This window comes from Ursus arctos, unplaced genomic scaffold (assembly GCF_023065955.2).
Source record: "Ursus arctos isolate Adak ecotype North America unplaced genomic scaffold, UrsArc2.0 scaffold_2, whole genome shotgun sequence".
NCBI classification, from domain to species: domain Eukaryota; kingdom Metazoa; phylum Chordata; class Mammalia; order Carnivora; family Ursidae; genus Ursus; species Ursus arctos.
The window spans coordinates 17,375,867-17,399,774 of NW_026622874.1; the positions used below are offsets into that span (position 1 = coordinate 17,375,867).

A 23,908-nucleotide genomic window follows, 5' to 3' on the forward strand; every position below is an offset into this window, starting at 1 on the left:
AAGGCAAGGGGAGGCCCCGTGCGGAAGTGATTCTGCAAATCTGCGCTCTTGCCAAGAGCATGCCTTAAGAGAACACGGCAGGGGCCAAACCGGGTCCATCTGGAGCCAGCCGGCAGGAGGGGCAGGAGAAGCTGGGGCAGAGGAGCGAGCTCTAGGGGGCGAATGCAGGAGCAAAAGGAACACCTAGGCCAGGTCTGGCTGCCAGGGAGGATCTGGGGCAGGGCCTGGAAAGGGAGCAGTGAATACATGAAACTCAGCACATTAGTAGTGCAGGGAAAAGGAAACAAGGTTTCCATCTGCCCCACACTGCTCCCCACTCCTCCCATACAGCCTCACACTAGCTTAAGGCATCGTGCTTTGACATCAGACCCTCCTGCGGGACTGCTGACTTCCTCTACCTGGGGACGTGCCCGCACAGGGAGGTGTCTTCACGTCCACTCTGCCAGGCCACATGCAATCTCGGGCACTTAGCTGGTAGCCAGCAGAGGCACATTCTGCTGCACATTCATTGAGTGATGGGTAGGTTGAAGGAATAAATGGATGATAAGATCTTAGTCTGGCAATAAACATGTGTTCCAGCTAAAGCCTGGTGTGAATGAAACTTGAAGAAAATCCAATAGTCCACGGCAGCACCCAGATCCTTCCTCTGCTTGTTGACTTTTCCAGCTTGTGCTATTCCAGGTGTGTCGATAGAAATTTGGGAGGGACCAGAAACATCTGATTTGATTAGGAGGGTGGTAGAGAGAAGAAAATAATAATGAAGTAGAGCTGAGAAAAGGAGGCGGCAGGGGTGGGACAGATTCATTTTGAGCAAGATTTTATGAAAAAGGTGCAAATTAGATGCAAAGTGGAGAAGCAGAAACTGACATTAATTGCCTGCTCTGTGGCAATTTCTAGGCCAGGGGCTTTCCGCGCATTATCTCATATATTCCCCAGAACAACAGAACCGGGCATATGACGTAGCCCCACTTAACCAATGCGGAAACTGGAGGCTCCAAGAGGTTAAGTAAATTACGGGGGTTCACAGAGCAAGCAAGGAAGGAAGCCAGGACCCAAACGGAGTTGTCTGCCCTCTAAGTTCTCCACGTTGTCACCAGGCAAGTGTGGGGCCGGTGCTTTTGTTATGAGTAGGGCAGAACTGCTAAACGTGGTTCCCAGGTTATACTTTCTATCTAGGAAAGAAAGTTCAGTGGGAAGTGGGACACAGGCTTGTAGACATACATAAGCAAGTCCCTAGACAGCCACTTACCTGAATATTTTATCAGAAGGCTGTTCTCCCAAAACCAGGTCAAAGCCCCGCTGAAATATTGTGTAAGGCCAAGGCCTAAAAGGAGAAACATCATTCAATTAAAATCAACTCCACAAACACTCTGGGAACATCCACTTCGTGCGGGGCACCATGGTGGGTACTGGAGACCCAGAGAGAGAGAGGACCTCATCCTTGCCTCCAGACTCCCACTGACGGGAGCTCACACAAGACCCTGAATGTTGGAACCAGACCGAGAACAGGATCAACGTAAAATTCATGGAACCACTAGGAAAGTGGGATGTAATGGGCAGGACAACCACGACTACATAGAGAGAAGAGTTACAGTAAGGTGGCCCTCACATAGCTGTAATTCACGGTCCTGCCCACGCAGACTTCACAGACAGACCCTTAGCTTTGCCTCACTTAAAAAAAAAGAGGAGCAGCATGATTTCTTGGGAAAGAGGAAGCCTCTGGAATCAGAGAGCTCTGGGTTCAAACCCTGTTCTGCTGTTGACCCAACTGGCTTGCTGTGGACAGCTTATTTGCCTTGTTGAGTCTAATATCCTCTTTGGTAAAAATAGGGTTAATAACGGCTGCCTCCAGACTACTGTGAAAATTAAGCAAACCTCTTTGGCCAAAGCCACAGCTCACACAGGGTCCTCAACATGTTCCCCTTCCCTACTCAAAATGACATGACGATTCTGGGACTTGGACAGGTTCCAGATGTTTTCAAACATTGTAATGTCATTCAGTCAAGCAGAAACAACTGAAATGGTATTTTTAAATAATTCTTAACTACAAGTCTCCTTTGTGAGCTTTGAGGTTTTGTCACCCATACTTGAAAGTAGCAAAACTATTTCATTTAAATAGGACCTATCTTTTGACTAACCCAAATGCTTAACTCAAAAATTATTTACTCATTTGAGCTAGACTGAGTGAAGCCTGGGATTGTGTTGGGTATGAGGTATTGTACGCACTGGATAAACTGAGCCCCTGTTCCCATGGAACTCAGTCTCACAACTAACCCGAGTATTACGGATTTTACTGCAGACATGCCTTGGTTTTCGAGAACCAGAAAAAGTCAGCAGAATAAATTGACATAATTATGATTTGGGGCTAATGCTGGGAGCTAACCCAGTGGTTGTCAGTGTGGGTGATATCACCCAGTAGAGTGCGTTTGGGGACATTCATGCTTGGAGGACACTGCTGGCATTTAGAGGGCAGGGCCAGAAAGGCTAGAATAGTGCACTGCAACAAAGCATTTCCATATGTCCTGCAAACTACCGAACGTCTCACTACACATTTACATAGGTGAAAACTTGCCTATCATGGCCTGAGCCAAGATGCTAACTCCATTTACATATAAGCACAAAGCAGCTTGTACTGTTTCAAAATATGACACTTTTTCTACTTGCGTAACTACCATGTAAATCGAGGGAAGATGATACATCATTAGAAATTTTACCAAGATTTGTTCATAAGTTTGGAAAATGATATCATTGTCCACAATGCTGTTCATGATCTTCGAATCATCAATACAGCACATCTGGATCAGTCTATATTGCTCTTACATATATTGTATATCATATATTACTTTACATATTACATTATGGCGAATCGACATCAGGTGCAAATGTCTGTCGACTGTATTATTTCTCTTACCACAATACTACCACAGCTTTTACACATTAAAATAGTTACTACATCATTATAAATTATTTTGTTTTTATTTCTCTTTTAATCATTGTTAAGGCATTATGTTTATTATTGAAATCTTACATACGTAGATTTTATTATTTATGAATTTCATGGAAGGATTATAAAATGGGTTAAAAAATATTTATTATAAAACAGGGTGTTGGGTCTGATAGGGTTGAGCACCAACAACTTAACTCAACTAGTTAGCCAATTAACTAGCCAAAGGAATTCGTAGTTGCAAGGGGAGCCGTTGGGACTACATTAGAAAGTGGATGGGATGGATGCATTCTTTTCTTTTTTATGCTTACTATTTATAAACACTTTATTCCTGGAATTCAATTTAGAAATATCCTGAAGCAACTACAGTTGGTTCCAAAAAGTACCCCACACTGTATTATGAATAACCCCTGCATCAAATAAATAGTTCTCCCCCATGTGTTTTCCATGTTTGTTCTCTTTATTGGAGGTGAACCCACAGAGAGGGATTTGAATATGATTCTTTTCTGCTGAATAGCATGTGGTGGCTTATGGGCTGCTAAAAATTATGTATTAATTCAAGAGAAAGTCTAGAAGTCATGAGGAAAAAAGTCCCCCATGATCCTTGACACCTTCTAGAAAGGGCAATAGAAAAAGAGGGACATGTAACTTTATCTCTCTGTTGGGCAAAATCACATTTTATTTACTATCAGTTTAATAATTTTAAATAACACACATTTTGCCTTCGAGTCATCTCCAGTACTCAAAAACTGGTACAATGTGTAATTAGAGTTAATTCTTGGCTTGGCTCCTAGGTTGTTTGAAAATATATTTTGAGGAGCCAAATTTTAGGACTGGCGTTGATTACAATGTGAACAATTAACTGCATAGAATAACCTAAATAGACCTGTATTCAAGCCATAGGTAATAAATCAATGAGCCCACTGATTAAGCACACACCAGCATGTTGCTAGGCAGGTCAGACTAAAGAGCCCTCCTGTTCTCGAGGGGCCTGCAGATTGAGAAAGACAACCCAAATTCCAAGGGCGCAGATGTGCAGGGTAGACCTTGCCCAGATCACAATGAGAGGCAACAGGATACAGCAATGAAGACATGGGTTCTGGAGCCAGCCTGCCTACTTCCAGTTCCAGCTTAGCCACCAATCACTGCGTGATCTTGAGCAAGTCCCTTAATCATTGTGTCCCCATTTCCTCACCTGCAAAATGAGGTTGATGGTAACAATTATATCTGCTTGGCAAGGTTGTCATGAGGAGGAACAATTTAATATAGCTTAAGTGTTCAGAACAGTGTCTGACATTTAGGGAGTGTCCTACAAGCATTTGCTTAAACAGTGGAATTTATCACCTACACGAATCAAATATAAATACTCTAGTTAGAAGGTTCCTTAATTTCTATACAGGAAGAGGTGTCTTGCCCTGCATTGCAAATGCAATGGCAACACCAGGCTCTAACTCAGATCGCACACGTAGGTTTGTTGCGTGGAGAGGAGGTGATGATGAGCATGGAAACACCAAAGCCCCACTCCCCCACCTCCCACCCAGCCATCACTTCACAGGACAGTGATGATACAGTATTGACCTTAAATACAGAGAGGGGGTTAGACCATCCTGGGAAATGGTGAACGTTGCAAATTTCTCCGGCAAAGGAATTAAAGAGAATTTATTCATTTTCTTCCCACTAGTCCAGGATGATCTGTCAAAGACATGGGGATTTCTGTTTGATTTATTTAGCAAATATTTATGGAGGGCCTATTGTGTGTGAACTGTGATACTAGGTGCCAGGAGTTGGGATAAAGAGATTCTTGCCCTCAAAGGAATCTATAGTCTTTCTGAAGAAACCCCTATATATCCAGGCAAATGGAAGGGAATGAGTAAACAGGACGGGGAATGGAAGTACGGGAGGTAAGCTGGGCGGTAGTGGTAAAGAGCTCGTCCTGGGGCTGGGAAGCCTGGGTGGTGGCGGTGCCTGGAACGGTAGCAGGTGGCAGTGGGAAGCTAGGAGAGGCTCCAGGAGGCCATGCGGGAAAAGGCAGGGGTAACACGATGAAGAGCTGGACCTAACACTTGGGAGCTGAGTTATCCATGACTGCCTGACAGAGGAAAAGCCTCTGTATCAGGGCTGTCTGGGTAGAGGTCCACGTCAGAAGCCCATCACTGAGTCCTATATCCAGGCTGAAATGGACATTGCCTTGGGGACGCCTGGAAACTGGGCCCCATGGCCCTCCGGTGGTCCTTCTCTCTTTGCTTTGTTTTCAGTCTTCAGGTTTTATTCTCTCCGAATGGCTAAGGCACGTGGTGGAGACTTGGTCCCCGTTTCTGCAGCTCGTGTCTTTACAGGTTCAGACCACAGAGGGGATGCTCCCCTCCTCGTTAGGACAGCATCAGCCGTGGAGGAACTGCCTGACGTGTCCTGAACCAGATGAGCCACCCGGACCAAGCTCGGCGGCCGGGGAAGGAGAGGCATCTAAGCAGAGGCAACTCCCATTTGGGTTTTAGGGCTCAAGATGGGAGGAGGGTGAATGTCACACAGAATCATGATTTCCGCCCCAGCTTCTATCTGCTTGTGGGGCAAAAGCGCTGCCTGCATCAGAAGTGGGGGGCATCACCGAGCAGACCGTGCCCAATATTAGTTCTTTGGAAAGAGCGTGAGGCCGTGGAGTTGCCCAAGGATAGCATCAGGCCGGGTGTGGGGCGGGAGGTTCAACCCTACAGTTGGGAGGAAACTTCACTCTTTTGACTCCAACTGAGATGTGTGACCTCCAACATTCTCCGTCCTGCGCTGGGCGAACCAGTACCCCTCGTTCTTTGAGGAACAGTAGCGGCATCAGAAGTCAGCATAGAGTTTATTTGCTTGTTAATTTCTTCATTCTGACAAATCAAGACCCTGAAGACTGTCCTCCCATGTGGGCAGCTACAGATGGCCTAGATCCGGGTGCAATCACAGGCCAGCGTGACCACCAGGTGGGACCCACGGCCTCAAGCAGGAGCATAATTCCTGCCGCAGACCAGCCCCGTAGTAATGGGAACACGGCAGCCAGCGGGACACACACACACACTGGGGATGCTGAGAACTATTAGTAATCTTTTATTTGCCTTTTGCTCTCTCCCCATCTCACACTATACCTACAGTTTATGTAGAATCTTTCCTAAGCACGGGCAACTCCCAGATTTTCAGCTTCTCTCCTCAACTCTTCTTCTTCTTCCCCAGGACACATTAGCAGTCATGGGGTTTTTCCCTTTGGTCTTGGTGTTGGCCTGGGCCAGAAGTTGGCGGTGGCCTTGACTTGACTCTGTCTTTGGGTATTTCTTCTGCTATGTAACCTAGACATAATTGAGCAAGTGAACGTTCTGCATGGCCAGCCTGACCGGACGATCCCTTCACACTAGCTCTCGCAGTGCAGGAAGAGACCACTTCTGTGGACAAGAGCATTTCAGATGTGGCTTTCTGATTAAGAGCAGCTTCCTACCTAACAGTGGCACCTAGAAATGGAGCTTGAAAGCTTCTGGTCAGCATGTCTGGGGATGGGCTTCCTTGTGGAAAGCTCAAGACTCATCACCTGGGAGGGAAAGGGGGAATGGAGATAGATGGATGGATGGATGGATGGATAGATAGATAGACAGACAGGAGGGAGGGAGGGAGGGAGGGAGGAAGGAAGGAAGGAAGGAAGGAAGGAAGGAAGGAAGGGAGGAAAGAAGAAAGAGAAAGGAAAGAAGGAAGGAGGAATGGAGGGACGGAGAGAATACCTACACGTATATACGTGTATGGATACATGCATTCATGTATGCATGTATGTATGTGGGTGTTATGCACACTTCAGTGTGGCGAGAGAGAGAATGTTTCAGATGCAGACACTGATGAGTAAGGCACATCGTGATGAGCTTATAGAAACCAGGAGCTTCTTTTGAACTTATATATGCCTCCACCTGTCGCTAAAGAGAGCATTTTAGAAATGAAAATAATTTGTCCACAGTTAAATAAAAGCACATCCTTTTAGCTTGCCTCTGGCCCACATTCGGCTAAGTTGCTGGTGGAAGCACAGTGTACGAAGTTCCAGCCCAGCCAGCGCTACACCGTGGGGTCCTGGTTGAGGAGATCATATCCATATGTAATGTGACAGCTTTTGAGCAAATGTTCCTTTCCTCAGCTAGGTAAATGCATTTGCAAGCAGGGAACAGTGAAACAAAGAAAGAACAGAGGTTCATTAAAAAATGCTTCTGGAGAAAGATAGTTTGCAAGATATTCAGGGGAAAAAGGTGAAGAGAAAAATGGTAAAAATAACTTTTCCAGCTACGCTGTTGGCTGAAACTTTCCATGCCTCCATTTATCCTAATGATAAAAAGGGGAGATTATTATAAGCCACCGTCTTCACAATCAGTACCAGTTCCGGGAGAAGTAAGTACTAGAACAACTGATGCCTAGATTATCTGCTAAACCCATGGCTTTGTCAGAAGTTAAATAATAAAGATAATGAGGCCCGATGTTTCTATAGGATGCTTTAGGGCCTAGGGACTCTTGCTGATGTTGTGTCTTTTTTTTTTCTTTTTTTTAATGAAGATTTTAAGGGGCATCTGGGTGGCTCAGTCGGTTAAGTGTCTGCCTTCAGCCCAGGTCATGATCTCGGGGGTCCTGGAGTCAAGCCCTGCATCAGGCTCCCTGCTCAGTGGGGAGTCTGCTTGTCCGTCTCCCTCTGCTCTTCCCCCTGCTTGTGCTCTGTCTCTGCCTCTGTCTCTCTCTCTCTAAAAATAAATAAAATGTTTAAAAAAATAAAGATTTTAAAAATTTATTTATTTTATTTTAGAATGAGAGAGAGAGAGTGGGGAGAGGGGCTGAGGGAAAGGGAGAGAATCTCCAGCAGACTCCACCTGAGCGCAGAGCCCTATGCGGGGCTTGATCTCACGACCCTGAAATCATGACCTTGAGCCAAAACCAAGAGTCAGACGCTTAACCAAATGCACCACTCAGGTGCCCCAGATGTTTCTTTACCTGAATTTCTCTCCCTCCCACTGATGTGATAACTGAGACTATTCTTTTAAGTCTGGCTTAAAAAATTACTTCTCAAAATAGACCTTCCCTGGTGCTCCAAGACTAGGTTATGTCTCTTGTTATATAAAGCACACTTTCTTTTATAAAGCCTACACATCAAATCAATTTATTATATATTCAGTGGATACTTGCCCTCATGAGATACAAAGAGCTGTGCCATCCTCTTTGCTCTCCCTTCACTGTCTAGGCTGAACCACCCCCAGCAGGTGCTCTATAAAGAACCGACTCCGAGGCTGGACCGGGTCTGAGTCCCGGAGGAGGCGGTCCGCTGCAGCCCGCCACTCCGGCAAGCCACGCACTTCCTCTCAGCCTCAGCATCGTCATCTATAAAGTGTGGAGAAAACCATACCTAGACTTGTGTATAAATGAGTGTATATACCCTAGCACAGTGCCTGACACACAGAACAAAGTCAACAAATGCTAGTTACTCTCATTATGACTCACATCGCCATGTGATGAATAGAAAATGGATTTCTGACATTACATTTAAAAAAATAAACCATGGGGCGCCTGGGTGGCTGAGCCAGATAAGTGCCTGCCTTCAGCTCAGGTCATGATCCCGGGGTCGTGGGATGGAGCCCCACATCGGGGGCTTCTCCCTCTCCTTCTCCCTCTCCTTCTGACTGCAGGTCCCCTTGCTTGTGCTCTCTTTCTGTCAAATGAATAAATAAAATCTTTGAAAAATAAAAATAAAAATAAATAAACCATGATGGGGGTTGTTTGGGTGGTGCAGTCCGTTAAGCATCTGACTCTTGATTTCAGCTCTGGTCATGATCTCAGGGTTGTGTGATTGAGCCCCGTGTGGGCTCTGTACTGGGCATGGAGCCTGCTTGAGATTCTCTCTCTCCCTCTCCCTCTGCCCCGCCCCTCCTCTCTCTCAAAAACAAACAAACAAACAAACCATGATGATCATGGTATATTTTACAAACTCATGTTATCTTTAAGCATGTAAATTTCATGTAAAGACAAACAAAATATTTATTCATTATTTAACGTCTATTATTTAGAAGTTTTTATGAGCAGAATACCATATTTGTCAGAAAATAGCAAAGCAGCCAGGGGTGTGGCTCTGGCACCAGACTGAGTAGGTTTAAAACCTGGCTCTACCACTGATTAGCCCTGTGCCCTTGGCCAAGGTCATGAATTCCTGCCATCAGACCATTCTATCCACTTGCTCCAGTCATGCTAACATCACCCATCCCATCTTCCTCCCACAGTTCAGAGCCTGGCTCACCGTCCTCTCTGACACTCCTCGGTAATTTCTGGTGACTTCAGTAGCCACTAAAATGATCTTTTCAATTCTCAAACCACTCAGCACCTTGGCTTTTCTTCTTAAATGACCCTGTCCTCTACCCCCACTCCCATGGTAAAGCTTAGACTACACAACGTTTCCTTGGTCATAATTTCAAGAACCCCCATACCTGACCATCACCTCCTACCTTCCCAGATCATGCCTCCTAACACCATAATTTTCTACCCTCCTGAGACTTAAAAACCCTTCATCCAACCACCATTGCATTGACCCTCACCAACCTCATGTATGCTCCCCACTCCTTACTTAGATTAAATTCTGTGGCCCATAAATTCACACCCTTTTGTGTAACCTCAACTCTCTCACCCCTCCCCCGCTGCACCATACTTGAGTGTTTAAGACACTCCAACACTCAACGGCCCTGTGGCCCCAGTTCTGTCCTTCCACACATGAATGCAGTTGGCAACCACGCTGACTGGTCTCATCTTAAATCCCACACCACTGACTCGAGTGGGCTCTGAATGCTACCTACATCACACGACGTTTTTCCTTGTCTGTTCACTCTCCCACTCTCTAGATCATATTTCAAACCTTCCTCTTTCTCCTCAAAACCTTCAACACCTCCTCCCCCACCCTTACCCTTAGCTAACGCTCTGCATCCTACAGAATTGAGAAAACAGAGGCAATCGGATTACAAGCTTGCATCCCCACATCCATTCACCAGCCTACATCTTGCCTATGACTTGGCCCTCCTTCCAGCAATTGGGCAGGAACAGTCTGTGCTCCATCTAGGATGCCGCTATCTCAGCTAAGCCTCTGGCGTCTTACAGGCGGTGGGACATACGGGAAGGAGCCTCAGGTGGAAGTGACAAATCCAAACTCCCTTCTGCTGCTGTGACCTCAAGCAGCTGCGCCCTAGAGTCTCAGTTTGCTCATATGTAGATGGAAATCATGAGGTGCAGCATACCCCACACCGACTTCACACTGTGGATAAATCAACCTCAGATCATTGGTAATCTTTGATGACTCATTTTTAATCAGCGTTTGCTGCCGTTTTTATCCTCTGTGTTGTGTATAAGTGCGTGCGGGCACTTTACAGAAGTTACCTCAATGAAAGAGCAGTGGAAAACTGGCACCGCTCCCGCCTCTCTGTGGCTCAGTTTTCTCATCTATAAAATGGGATACTAATAGTGCCTAACCTCACCAACTGCACAAGATTAAATGATCTAAAATATGTGCCAGTTACTTATAATGACCCTTGATATACGGTAAATCGTGAAAAAATGCTAGCCGTTACTATTCACATATTACTGGGAATGCGGGTTCTAAATGTTGCAAAGGGTTTTTCCCGAAGAAATTTTAGAAATATATGAAATGATTTTGAAAATGACAATAACAAACAAAATGACAATAATGAACAAAATTCAAGGATACAACCTTGCAAAAAAAGTGGCAATAAAGATAAATGCACACTCTGATGGTTAATTTTATGTGTCGCCTTGACGGGGCCGCAGGGTGTCCGGATATCTGATCGATCATTATTCCAGGTATTTCTGTGAGGGTGCTTCAGATGACATTAACATGACAATCAGCAGACTGAGTAAAGCAGGTCCTGATCCCTCATGTGGGTGGGCCTCACCCAATCAGTTGAAGTCTTGAACAGAACAAAAAAGCTAACTAACCTTCCTTTGAGTTATAGAGAACTCCGCCTGCCTGATGGACTTTGAACTGAGACATCAGTTTTTTCCTGCCTTTCGACTTGAACTGAAACATCGCCTTTTCTTGGGTTTTAAGCCTGTCGGCGTTCCAACTGCAGCTACCTGATCAATTATCCTGGGGCTCAGCCTTTGGATTCAGACCAGAACTGCACCATTGGCTCTCCTGGGTCTCCAGCTTGCTGACTCCAGATCTTGGGACTTGTCAGCCTCCATGATCCCATGAGCTAGTTCCTCAAAACAAATCTTTTTTCTGTATTTGTATCTTCGGGCTATTGGTTCTGTGTCTCCACTGACTGCTGCCTGATGCACACACAGAAACACAGACATCACAACTGTAGACTCCACGCTTTATCTTTTCGTCCGCACAAAGCAGTTCCGGGAGTAAGGGATGTGAGGGGACACGAGCACGGACCCGAAGTCATGCAGGACAAGCAGTACCTTGACCCTGACCATGTGCCTCATGGAGAGAAAGATATGACCTCTGTAACTCAGGGGTCATCACAGAAAGCAGGCACAGAGTCCGTCTGCCCTCAGATGGAGAAAGCTGGTGCAGACTTGCAGTTCCCCTGTCTATTCTGGGATCAAGGATTATGTAAAGTAAAAGGAAGAACGCTTGAATGGGTCAGAAAAAGCTGGTAACAGTAACTGCCATTTCTTAAACGTCCACCCCATGCCAGGCAGACTCTGTGCTCAGTGCCACACACGCATCCATCATTTCACAACCACCCGGAGAGCTATCCGGCCTGACGGTGACTGTCCCTATGTTGCAAGGGCACACAAAGGTTCAGCAGGGCTAAGGCAGTTGTGCAAGGTCACAAGCCAGTAAGGGGCATCGGTGAGTGTTACCCTGCAGGGCAGAGCCTGTGTTTTCTCACCTGCTCCCCCTCCTCACCATCCCAGGCACGGAGATGCCAGAGAAAGGCACCAAGACAGCACTGGCTCTGCAGGCAGCGCCGCCGCCTGGCTACTGGGCAGGCTTGCCCCCCACCGGCTTCCCGGTGCGGTGACAGGAGGGGCAGATGCCAACTACAGTGCCAGGGGGAACTACCTGCTGCCTTGGTCTGTTTTGCAGGGCAGTTCTGCCCTACGCCAAGTGGTCTCCAAGCCTCTTGTTTATCTGTCTCCCTCTTTAAATGTTCTCTCATTGACCCAGCTACTGAATCTCCTTTATCCTTGCATCTTTCATTAACAACAATTAGCAGAATGGCTCTCAAGCTTTGGGGTACCTCAGATTCACCCCACATATGGGCACCATGATCCTCACACTTTAGTTGCTCTCCTTTCAAATATCTAGGGTGAAGCCAAGCATCAACATTTTTAAAAAGTTAGGTAGGTGATTGCAAAGCACATAAGAGGTTGAGAATCCCTGGCCCAGTATGTGCCCACTCGTACTCCCAGCCAATCCTTATGAATGAGTCTGGCATTCTATAAAATACGACTGCCACAAAAACAGAAATTGCAACCTAGCCTAGGAATTCACTGGAACCCACCCTTAAATTTCTGAATAATAATAAGAGATGAAGCATATTGAGTTCTTTCCTGTCCCTTTTACTGATGAATTAAGATATCCCAAATCTCATTACAATTTTACAAGGTGTACATTTGGTTTTTCTGAAAACTGTCAAGTCATTTTGACTTCAGTGGATCAACACTTCCATTAAAAGAGTATTAAACAGCTTTGAGATTTTCATGCATTCATAAATGGGGACAGATGCCCCCCCCCACAGACACACGTGTGCCCTGCTCCGCATGCACACACGTTCACAAACTCACACACTTTGCCACAGCCAGCTGCAACAATTCCTCTGGGGATAGGGGAGTTAGACGGCTGGCAGGACTCAAAATGGGTCTCTCCTCCTCTCTTTCCCTCCTGGCAGCTGCTCTGGACGCTGAAAGCAGTCCTGCAGAACAGAGACCTGGAGAGCAGGGCCCCTTGTAAAGTAAATCACCATCGGGCCTTCCATCATTCACACAAATCACCCCACGGCCCAGATTCTGTGGGTGGGCTCTGCAGTCAGACAGCTCTCCATGGGAGTGCAAGGCCTCGATTTGAGTTCCTTGCCAGCCCTGCGAAACTGACCAGATATTTAACCTTTCCAAACCTCTCTTTCTGTGCAATGGTGATGAAAATAGCTGTCTGTTACTTACAGGGCTGTAAGCAGATTAAATGAATGAATAAATATAGTTTCAGTGCAATGACTGAAATACAGTTGTCACTTTCTAAATGGAAGTTTCCTTCCTCCATTTCTCTCTGGACTCTGAATCTAAAGGCTTGGTTGATTTTTACCCTGGGCTAGTGCAGCCGAGGTCTCGAGTTCAATCCTCCTGAAAGCTTGTTAGTCTTGCTTACTACTGTCCTTGGGCACAGCCTCTGCCTCGTGTCCCTGGACACCCACCTCTGCTCACAGATGAACTGGACCCAAGCTTGGGAATGGATCTGTGCAAATCCATCTCTGTGAGAAAAATAGTCCGACACCGATTCTCTGCTGAGTGTGACCTCCCTGTACAAAGGACATGCAAACCCGGGGTCCCTCCTCCTCCACAGACACACACGTTCAGTTCCAGGGAGAAGGTAGGGGAGCCGACAGCATGAACACGGAAGGAAAGATCAGAGGCAGAGAATGTGCAGGAGAAGAGGCAGCTTCCTACATTCCTATGATTTTATGTCAAGGGAGACAGACAATGTAAATGAACCAGAGAAGAATCTTAATACCCATCAAGGACCTATATTTAGTGTAGAGTTTGTACCCCTTCCCCGAAGTCCTTTCCTATCTACTAATTTGTTTCAGTTCAACATGTATTTAGCAAGTTTCACTATTAATTCAATTCCTCACTCACATATTCATTTATTTATTTACTTGAAAAATATTAATTAACCAAGTGCCATATTAAAAAAAAACAGTTTGCTAAACACTGTCGAGGGACACAGAAATGATTAATACACGTTTTCTGCCATCAAGGACTTCATTAATGTAGTGAGTCATTCCTCAAGCAGTTACTAGGCACCTCTGATGAGCCAGGAACAATGGAGTGCACTGGGATACACAGATCAAAGGCCGGGTCCCCATCCCAAATCGTGGTCTGATAAGAATGACAAGTAAACAATCCATGGCATTTGGTTTGTCAATTTTTAGAACACAGCAAGAAAAGCCATTATTTACTGTGCATTTATCAGCAATGAGCCAAGCACTTTATTTTTATTATTTCACATCATTGTCAGAAAAACTTAGAGGCATTGGCCTTATATTAATCCATGTCGTAGATGGGAAAAGCAAGGCTCAGGAAGGTTCAATACTGTTCGCCAAACTCGCCCAGCTAATGCGGGGCAGAGCCACGGCTCAGGCGTGGTGCTCAGATCCCACAGCTCCTGCTAGGACCTCAGGGCATCACCTCCACCCTGCGCGGCCCCGGCTGGAAGGGCTAATCTGCACCCACATCCACAATCCCAGGCAGACATGAGAGGCAGGACTGGAAAGCTGAGTTTTAACCATAGGCTTGGGCCAGATGGGTAGCGGATATACCTTGGGACATGCAGTGCTGGCCTGTTCCAGAGAGGGGAGCACAGAGACGGAGAGCAGGAGTGCAAACAGAGACCAGGGGAGCAGAAGAGCAGAACAGCCACATGGCGGCTGATCCATCATTTACTACCCCATTCATCCCTATTTCATAGATAAGATCGGTGAGGCTCAGGGAAGTTGAATTGCCAAAAACTCTGCAGAAGATAAATGAGGTGAAGGGGCGCCTGGGTGGCACAGTCGTTAAGCGTCTGCCTTCAGCTCAGGGCGTGATCTTGGCGTTCTGGGATCGAGCCCCACATCAGGCTCCTCCGCTAGGAGCCTGCTTCTTCCTCTCCCACTCCCCCTGCTGTGTTCCCTCTCTCACTGGCTGTCTCTCTGTCGAATAAATAAATAATCTTTAAAAAAAAAAAAGAAGAAGATAAATGAGGTGAGAGCATTCACTCATTCATCCAACCATTTATTCAGCAAATACGTACTCAGCAGCTGGCAGGGGCCAGGCTCTGTGTTCTGGGGATACGGATGTGAACAAAAGCGATGATGGTGAGGTTCTGCTCCATGGAGTTTATACTCATGAATATACAATCATGGCTGAGGAGAAAGCTCTGCAGGAAGGAATGTGGTCCTTGAGGGACAGCCTCCCTGAGAAGGAGAGGGTTAAGCCCCAGGCTAGGAGAAATTTTACATACGAATGGGCTCAAGCCATTCCTCCCTGTTAAATTCCTGTCCTGGCCCTCAAGGTCCCCTGCCTGAACTCACTGCCTGACCTCCCCAGCTACCCCCAGCCTAGCTCTGGCTTGCCCACTTCATCAGCAGCCTCCGCCTCCCTGCCTACTCCACCACGTTCAGGGTGTCGAAGATTCCCACCACCAGCCAGGACCATCCAAAGTGTGCTAGCCCTGCAGAGCCTGACATTCCCCCTTACCCTGGCCGGCACCTTCTCCTCTCCCAGTTTCAACAACAACACGGCCTCCAGATTTCAAGTAACCCAGCCCACCCTCCCTTCAGTCATCCTTAATTAGCCCTGTATTTCTTTCACTGTGCTTCTCAAGGCCCACAAGTATTCTGTGATGTGGTTGTTTTCTTGCTTCTCCTGGTGCCTTCCCTACCAGAGGGTGCATCCCTTGAATGCAGAAGTCCCCACGGTTTCTGGAGCCAGTGGCAGAGCCCAACACGTGGCAACACCCTCCCGGGGCAGGGGCGCAGGGAATTAATGAATGATGGGGTGAATACAAAGAAGTGAAAGTGTGCGACATTAGAAACAGCAATGTGTATGTGTGTGGTGTTTGTATGTGAGAGAGAGAGGAGGGAGGGCGTGAGAGAGAGAGGAGGGAGGGCGCGAGAGAGCAATTGCCAGACTGAGTTTAAAGTTTCAAGGTCATAATTATAACAACATCATTGACGGATAACAAAAGCAGAGACGAACTACGTAGATACTTCCCTTAAGAAATGTAGGTAGCAAAGGAAATGAGAAAAATGATATGGAGAGATAATTGGGTCAAGGGATAGAAAGTGGCCAGGTATGATAGGAGATGCAAGAGAGAGTCGGCTGTGGGGCAAGACTCTATGGAGAGCAAGACGAGTCGGAAGGACACATCGGGGCAGAGAGTTTAGCTGTGCTGCTGAGGACACACCCACTGCAACACAGGAGTGAAAGGGCAAAGAGGACAGACTGAAGTAGACCCGGGGGGGTAAGGAGCCTGGGCCACAGGGCTCCGACTTGGCTAAATTAGATTGGAGGTTATGGGCTGAGAGTCCGAGCCAGGATGGAACTGGGTGCCTGACAACAGGGCAAAGGGTTCTGGCCCATGATGATAGATGAGTAAGAAGACTGTGATGTTGCTCTGAGTCCCTGCTTGAATTCTAGAAAGAATACCCATCAGCAAGTGTCCTCGGGATTCTCCCCAGCTCAAGGAAGCCCCAAGAAGCAGAGAAGCAAGCAGAAAACCATTATGAAGCTTGGGAACTTGGGCCACGCAGGAGTGGTAGGAAAAAAAAAGGGTGAGGACTCAGGGGTGACTGTGAAATACTTTCATAAATGGCTTCATGGGAGGTCTAAGCTGGCGGGGGGGGGGCATATGAAGCTGGGAAAGGGACAATGGATTTGGTGGATATTGAAAAATAAAGTCAAAGAATAGACTCTTTGGGAGGATGGAAAGGGACAAGGAGAAGCCAGGGAAACTGTGAAGAACTTTAGACCTTGAAAGTTTAATGGTGAGATGCTTTTAAAATACACTGCCATCAAGGAGTGGCCTTGCCGGTAATCGCCTAAAATTGAGAACTGGAAGGTATTGGTGAACTGAGACATCTGTTAGAAGGACAGTTAACGTGTATGTTTCTTCGTTCATGCAGTCAGCAAAGAACTACCGAGGGTTAATTATGTGCCAAACACTACACTTATCATTGGGGAAGCAAAGTCAAGTAAGACACAGCCCCTCTTCTTAAGAACCAACAGTCCAACGAAGGAACCAGATAAGTCAATGGGTTAATTGATTCCTATGAGGAAGCAAGAGGAGGAAGACAGAAAACAAGATTCCAAAACCAATGGCTTTATCAATTGCATATATTCTGGGAAGTAATGACGGCCATGCAAACTAAGGGCAGATAAATCAGGGAGACTTCTTCTACGATCCCATTCAGTGGTTGCTGGTCAGCCCGAATCTAGTACAACAGCTGCTCTCAACTGCAGCATGCATCAGAATCCCCTGGAGGGCTTGCTACAATTCGAATTGCTGGGCCCCACCTCAGAGTTTCTGACTGGGGCTGGAAAATGTGCATTTCTAATACGTTTTCAGGAGAGGCTGATGTGGCTGGTGTGGGAATCACACTTTGAGAACCTAAACTAGCAGCGCTAAGCCTCACTGGGCATCAGAATCACCTTGGGAGCTTTCCACCAACCACACCACTGCCAGGTTCAACCCCAAGGGATGTCTGATTTAATAGGTCTGATATGGGGTGTGTCCATGGATATGTTTCAGTACATCCAAGGAGATTCTAATTTGCAGCCTGGATAGAGAATAGCATTGCTTTGTGCCTGCACTGAGACAGATGCCCAGAACACAGAGCGCGACGACCTGGCCTAGGTCGTAAGGAGTTCATGGTCTAAAGAGAGAATTACACGTAGGCACACATTTACATAATGAAAGTGAGGTGAACAACGAAGGTTTGGAAAAGTTCGGGGCTGAAGCTGAGGGCAAGCAGGAAAAGCCACAGAGTTGAGGAGAAGGAGGTGAGATTTGGAAAGGACACTAGAAGAGAGGAAAGGCTGGATCCTCCCAGGTTGGCAAAATGGAGGAGGAGGAAGTGGTGGCGCTGGGACAGGTGAAGTTTGATGATGTTGGGGGTGGGGCAGGTGTTCAGGAACGGGAAAGAGCCTGAGAAGGCTCTGCTGGCTGATGCAAGCGGTTCAACGTGGCTGATGCACCAGGGACAGGGAAGGTCAAGCCTGGGGTGGAGCTGGCCGTGCTGGCAGGGCAGGGCAGGAGGCAGCACTCGGGCCAGGCCAGGGGTCATGGGGAGCCCCTGAAGAATCCCCTCCAGTGCCCCTGGCATCCCCACTGGGCTCCCACAGTTATAGCCTCCCACTGAAAATCATCACAGCCCCCGGCTTTTTCTTGTTATTTTTCATGTAAAAGACAGATAGGAAAAAGCAATTTGGTGCCTCGGTCTTGTTAGACTTGCAGTAGATTTCAATCCCCTTTACTTATTTATGGACCTATTTTTCCCAAGTGCTTCTTTTCCCTGGTATATTTGTAAACACCATTTTTATTCCTCTTAATCCGTTTGGCAGCATTAACTCATTCTGCACGCACAGCCCTTACCTTCCCTATGAAAAACATTCACAGACATAGTTAAAATTCACAGATTTTTGCTGTAGGTTGTTCTCTCCCCCAAACTTTTTCTGATTTGGGCTTTGGGAATGTTTCCTTGCCTGGGCCAGGTTTTGCTGAAGGCGACTCACGCAGCAGCTCACGACACGTTTCCCACAGTCTGCATCTCAGCGCTCCTGCACTGTGCGCACAGGCCTTCCTTGCACGCGCACAAGCCTGGGAAGTTCTCCCTCTGACCTTGGACTTGGGCACAGTGGTTGGGCAGCCTCGGTCCTCTGGACTAACAAAAGGTTTCAGATCCCCGTGGCTGTCCCTCCTGCATCTCCTACTGGCCCCAAATCCACTCATACAAATGACAGCTGCTGGGCCTGCCCCCGTTGGATTGTGCCGCTGTAGAATGTTCCAGCCAGAGCGTGATCCATTCTGTCGAGCTGACTGCCAGTGGAGACTTGAGGAAGTCCAGCGATTGTCACAGCCCAGCCAGAGGCAAGATAGAGAAAGACACCACAGCGGACGGGGGCTGTCCTCCGTGCCTCATTGATACTGTGAAAGCTGTGCGATTTCTGGGGTCTTTCAGCATTCTCCAAGATGGGGCCTTTATTCTCCCTCCACACTGCTGGTGCAGCAGCCGGGAACAAAGGCTGAGGCTCAGTAATTGTTCAGTACAGACAGCAAGGAGAATGGAGTGTTTGAAAGTGCCATTCTGCAGCATTTGCCTTTTGAATTCCTCTCTCTCCAATTTAAGTGATGGGGGATGGAAGCATGGCTCTGGGGAAAAGGAAATGGAAGGCCTTTACCTCCGTTAGAACCATCCAGAAATGAGAAGCATTGCCCGGTAGTGAGGTTGCCATCATGCTGACAGCTGACAGGCCGGAGTCTTTGGGGAATATTGAGATGATCATAGACTTCAGGGAAAAACTGGGTTTTAGGTGACCACAAAATCCAGTATCAAGAGACCACGTCCCTCGCTGCAAACCCACCACCGCGTGTCCACTGAACCACTGAGAGCCTCAGCTCCCAAATCCCAGAGATTTCAGAAGACAGGATACTTGCTGCTTCCTTGGGGAGAGCATTCTATTTTGAGATGGTGTTAAGCATTCAACACCTTTCTGATTTGAATTAAAATCTGCTTCCTCCTAATTCGTACCTATTAGTCCTGGGTCTGGCTTTCTGGGGTGAAACCAAGCAAGGCTAACTTGGATGCTACAGTTATTAGCATGTCCTCCCTTCCCTTCTCCTTCTGTAGACTGAACACCTCCAGGCGGTTTCCCCAGGCCTGCCGAATGACACAGCAGCCTCTGGTCACTCTCATCTGGACGCTTGTCAGTTTGTCACCCAACAGCCCAGTCCTAAAGCTTGAAAGCTGTGACAGAGCCAGCCAACATACCATAGAGCAAAACTGTCACAGCCTCCTGACCAGCCTCAGCCCTTAGTCCTGCACACGTGGGTCCCACCCACTCAGTGCCAGACCTGAGACGCGGCAGAGAGAAGAGCTGTCACACTCCCTACAAGTTTAGCACCTGGGGCAGATGCCGAGGCGAATGCCCGTGGTCTTACCACTCTGTCTGCTGCTGTGCGTGCTCGGGGCCACCACCCAGAGCCCCACCTCAGGACCCAGGCATGCATCCCCCAGGCGCTGGGAGTGTGCCTGCTGACGACCTCCCCCGCCCCAGGCGCTGCCCTCAGCTGAAGGAAGCTGCTTTGCCCAAGGTAGGCCTTCTCTGGGCAGGGGGCATCCAGGGACTGGCCCTTACGGGGATCAAAAGTCCAGTCCCCTTGCCTCAATTCGGACATCTCTAAAGGGCTGTCCCAGCTCCTGTTGGCCTGGCACAGCGTTTGTCGTCACTGCCTGGCAGGTAAGCATCTCCTTTTGCCTAGTCTGCTGCTCTCATTCCCTCATAGTTGCCGCCCCTGAGGCGAACTCTCTCCAGTAACCACTCCCCTCCCTGCCCCAGACGCCAATCCAGTGTCCTGGGGGGGCTCTCCCCTCTCACACAGGCCTCAAGTCCAGCTTTCACGCAGTGGTGAGGAGGTGACGGTGTGCCCCTGCCTTCCTCAGTTCTCACCTTCTGCTTCACACCTGGGGACTTCTGCCCTCGGACACCTGTCTGGCCTGGAGAATCACCTGTTCTGTGCACACCAAAGGCCTCACTCACTTTCCCCTCCTAGGAGCAAAACAAAGTGTAGATCACATGAAAAGCCTTTTCCCGGGCAAGGAAACCTCAGCAAGGAGGATCCAGAACGCCTCCATAACCCTGCAGAGCCCTGTCTCGGCTCCCGCTGTTCTGTGCCATCCTCCTCCAGTGCTGTTCTGTCCTGGGCTACCCCACCAGCCCCGCTTTGTTATGCTTCTCATCCCACGCCCCACCCTTGGTCCCCTCTTCCCAGGTCTCAAGATCACTGCAGCTTCTTGTTTCTACGGTGTGATCCCTGCTCTTGGCAGTCATTGCACCCTCACACACTTGGCTGACAAAAGACCAAGGAGTCAAGGTGGGCCGAGTGGACCAGAAGACCTGAAGGGTGAGCTCCTGCTTTCGCCATTCCCCTCCACAGCTTGTTGCCCCTACCAGTTCCCTGGGATCTGCCCCAAGCCAAGGAGTAGCTGCTGGGCATCCCTTCTTCCTGAGCACCTCAGTCCTCTGCTCAAAGCTCTGGGAGCCAAGAGTCACCCAACTTGGACGGTTATCAGCCACTCCATTCTGTCTCTCCACGGTACAGCTACTAGACCTTTGTTCTCCATTAGCTGGGCTAATATACTCCCAAATTGTAATCTTGAGTCCTAGCTCTTTTATTGCTTCCGTCTCTCAAATGCACGTGCTTGCTCTCTCTCTCTCTTTCGCTCTCTGTATTTTTTCTTTCCATCCATGCCATCTCCTGAATAAAAGAGGACCTGCCACGCCTCAGGAAGACAGGGAATTTTCTCTTCTCATTGCAGAGATGGCCAACCCCAACCTTCACCTTGAAGCAAGCCCGGATAAACTCAGCAGGCTCGTGAGCAGGGAGGGTTGGTTGACAGGTTTCCAGGAACGGCAGCTGAGATCTGGCTCCTGGCACCGCCTCTGAAGCTGAGGCTCAAACCTGCTCTTTTGTCCCTAGAAGGATCGTCTCCCTTTATGAACACCTTCCAGCTTATTTCATTTTCCCAGACTCATCTCCCTCCCATTTGCCTTCACAACATGTGCGCTCTCTATGGACAGAATGATCAGGAAGATGATAGAACGGCTGCCAGGTCCAAATAGGAAATAAAGCTAAAGATGGTGGCGAACCACAGGAAAGGCGTTGTAATCTCTTCGTAAGAATGAACACGAAATCACTACTTAGAAAACAAGATGGAATGATGGAGAATAGTAAGACTGAGAGAAAGTGGCCGTGCTGATGTGGACAGTCCGACCGAGGGTGTGCTCTGCCTGGCACGTACCTCTCTGTGTGGAGGCTGCACGGGGCTGAGTAAGAAGGCAGTTGGCTGTAGCACCGTCAAGGTGCAGAGACGCCTGAAAAGATTCTCTAGCTGTCTGAGGTCAGAGGGAAGTCAATGGTTTGGACATGGAGAGAAGGAGAGAGCCCCAAATGTTTGTTTTTCAACCACTCCTGTATTCATTAAGCTCCCAGGACACATCAAGTCTTTTTGCTCATATCACTCGGTACAGTCTCATGGCTACGCATGTGAATTCTGGAGCCAGACGACCTGAGTTCAAAACCTGACTCTGCCCCTTATTCCTCCAGTGGCCTCGAGTAAATCACTTCACCTTTGGGTCTCCTTCCCTCGGATGTAAAACAATGATAATAACTATATTCACCCTAGGGGATACTAATGATAAAGTAGTACCCACCTCACAGGATGCTGAAAGGTTAAAGGAATGAAGAAGTGTAAAATCCCCACGCTAAGTACTCGCAAGTGTTTGCTGGTATCGCTGCCGGCTGGCCTCCTGACTGCTCCCTATACTGCTGGCTGCACCATAATCTAATGGGGGGTCATGCTAACCTCCTCTCCGGATGGGGCAGTGTCCGGAGACATTTTTCATTGTCCCAACTAGGGGGCTGGTGCAGGTCAGGGACATTATTAAACATCCTACAACACAGGACAGCCCCCACCCCCCACAAGGAATTGTCAACCTAAAATGTCGGTAGTCTTGGGTTTGAGAACCCCTGATCCTTCGTAGGAGTCATCAAACGTGTTCTGGGAAGGGCCAGATAAAAAATATTTTTGGCTTTGCAGCCATGTGGTCTCTTGTTGCATCTATACTCCATTCTGCCTTTGTAGCAGAAAAGCGGCCATGGACAATAGACAACCAAAAGAGTACAACCGTGTTCCAATAAAACTTTATTTACAAAAACAGGTGGCAGGCAAGCTTTGGCTTGAGGATGATAGTCTGCAGATCCCTGCATGAATGCCTTCCGTGCCTTCCTGAAATACCATCTTCATCATCGCCTCCCTGCTCAAAATATATTCCACAGGCTTCTCATTATCTGTTAGGTAAAATCCAGACCCCTTGTTTGCAATTCCAAGCATTCTGGCCACTGCCTACCTTTCACTCTTTTCCTCCAGGCCTCGCCTATCAGATCCACTGCCCACAGGAACTTGCCTATCATGCACATTCTCTAACTTGCAGGTTCTTTCCTTCTCATCCGCCCTCCCTCAACAGGTGCCTAATGGCAGTGAGAGCAGTTAGGAAGATGTTAGCAATTGTCGAAGGTAATGGATTGTTCTGGAGGAAGGCTGTAGCTTTGGGAATAGAGAGGAACAGCTGGGCTTGAGAGATATTTCTGAGAAGAATAAAGGATTTGGGGACTAACGGGGTGTGTGTGAAAGAGAGAGAGCAGAAGGTAATTGTGGGAGGAGGGTCATGGAGAACGACCCCCAAGTTTCTCATCTGGGAGACTGAGGGATTGTTGATGCCTTTTATACAATTCTTCACACAAGACTTGTGGGAGTTAGAGCGGGTTATCAGGGCAGGTGTGGGTTTCATGTTCAATTCTGGACAAGTTAATTTGAGATACTGGTAGGAAATCCATGAGCAAATATCCAGAAGGCAGTTGGAAATGGAGCCTGAAACTAAGGAAAGAGATTCACGCTAGATACAGATTTAGAAAACACAAGCGTACAGATCATGTCTGACTCTCTGGGAGAGGGGGAGATCACCCAGGGAAAACAGACAGTCTAGTAACAGAAGGGAATCAAGGACCCTGCCAAAACCTCCAGGAAGGGGTAGGAATGGCAGAGCCTGCTCCTGGGGAAAAAACTTCCCTTCAGATGCTTAAATGGTTGACCTTTGTTCAGGAAGGTTTTAATGGGAAAGCAGAGGGCCAAGGTCTCACTTGAGGTTATTTGCAAATTAAGAGACATTAAGAAAACAGAAACAAAAACAAAACCTCTTTTCCCTAGGTGTAGTAACAAAGCAATTTCCAAATTAATTCCTGACTCCTTCAAGAGAACTTGGCTCTGGGTATAAACCTACATTCCATCCAAACCTAAATGTTTTTGAGAGTCTCCAACTGATGTTAATTCTACCCTTGGAAACGAAGATTGGAGGCAGCATTTATTCCTTGAAGGAATCTAAGAAATACAATTCCATTTCCCTCTTTGCACTCTTCAAAGATATTCTGGC

The 23,908-nt window shown here is 47.7% G+C and overlaps 1 protein-coding gene across 2 annotated transcripts in view; it reads right to left on the minus strand.

Moving 5' to 3' along the window:
- The window catches only part of ASTN1 (astrotactin 1), a 290,412-nt gene that overhangs the window by 93,427 nt on the left and 173,077 nt on the right, over positions 1 to 23,908 (minus strand). For both annotated transcript variants that reach the window (XM_026509292.3, XM_044387798.2), the window contains exon 9: positions 1,250 to 1,324. In XM_026509292.3, the coding sequence (XP_026365077.1) occupies positions 1,250 to 1,324 (75 nt within the window). The remainder of the gene's footprint in view (positions 1 to 1,249; positions 1,325 to 23,908) is intronic.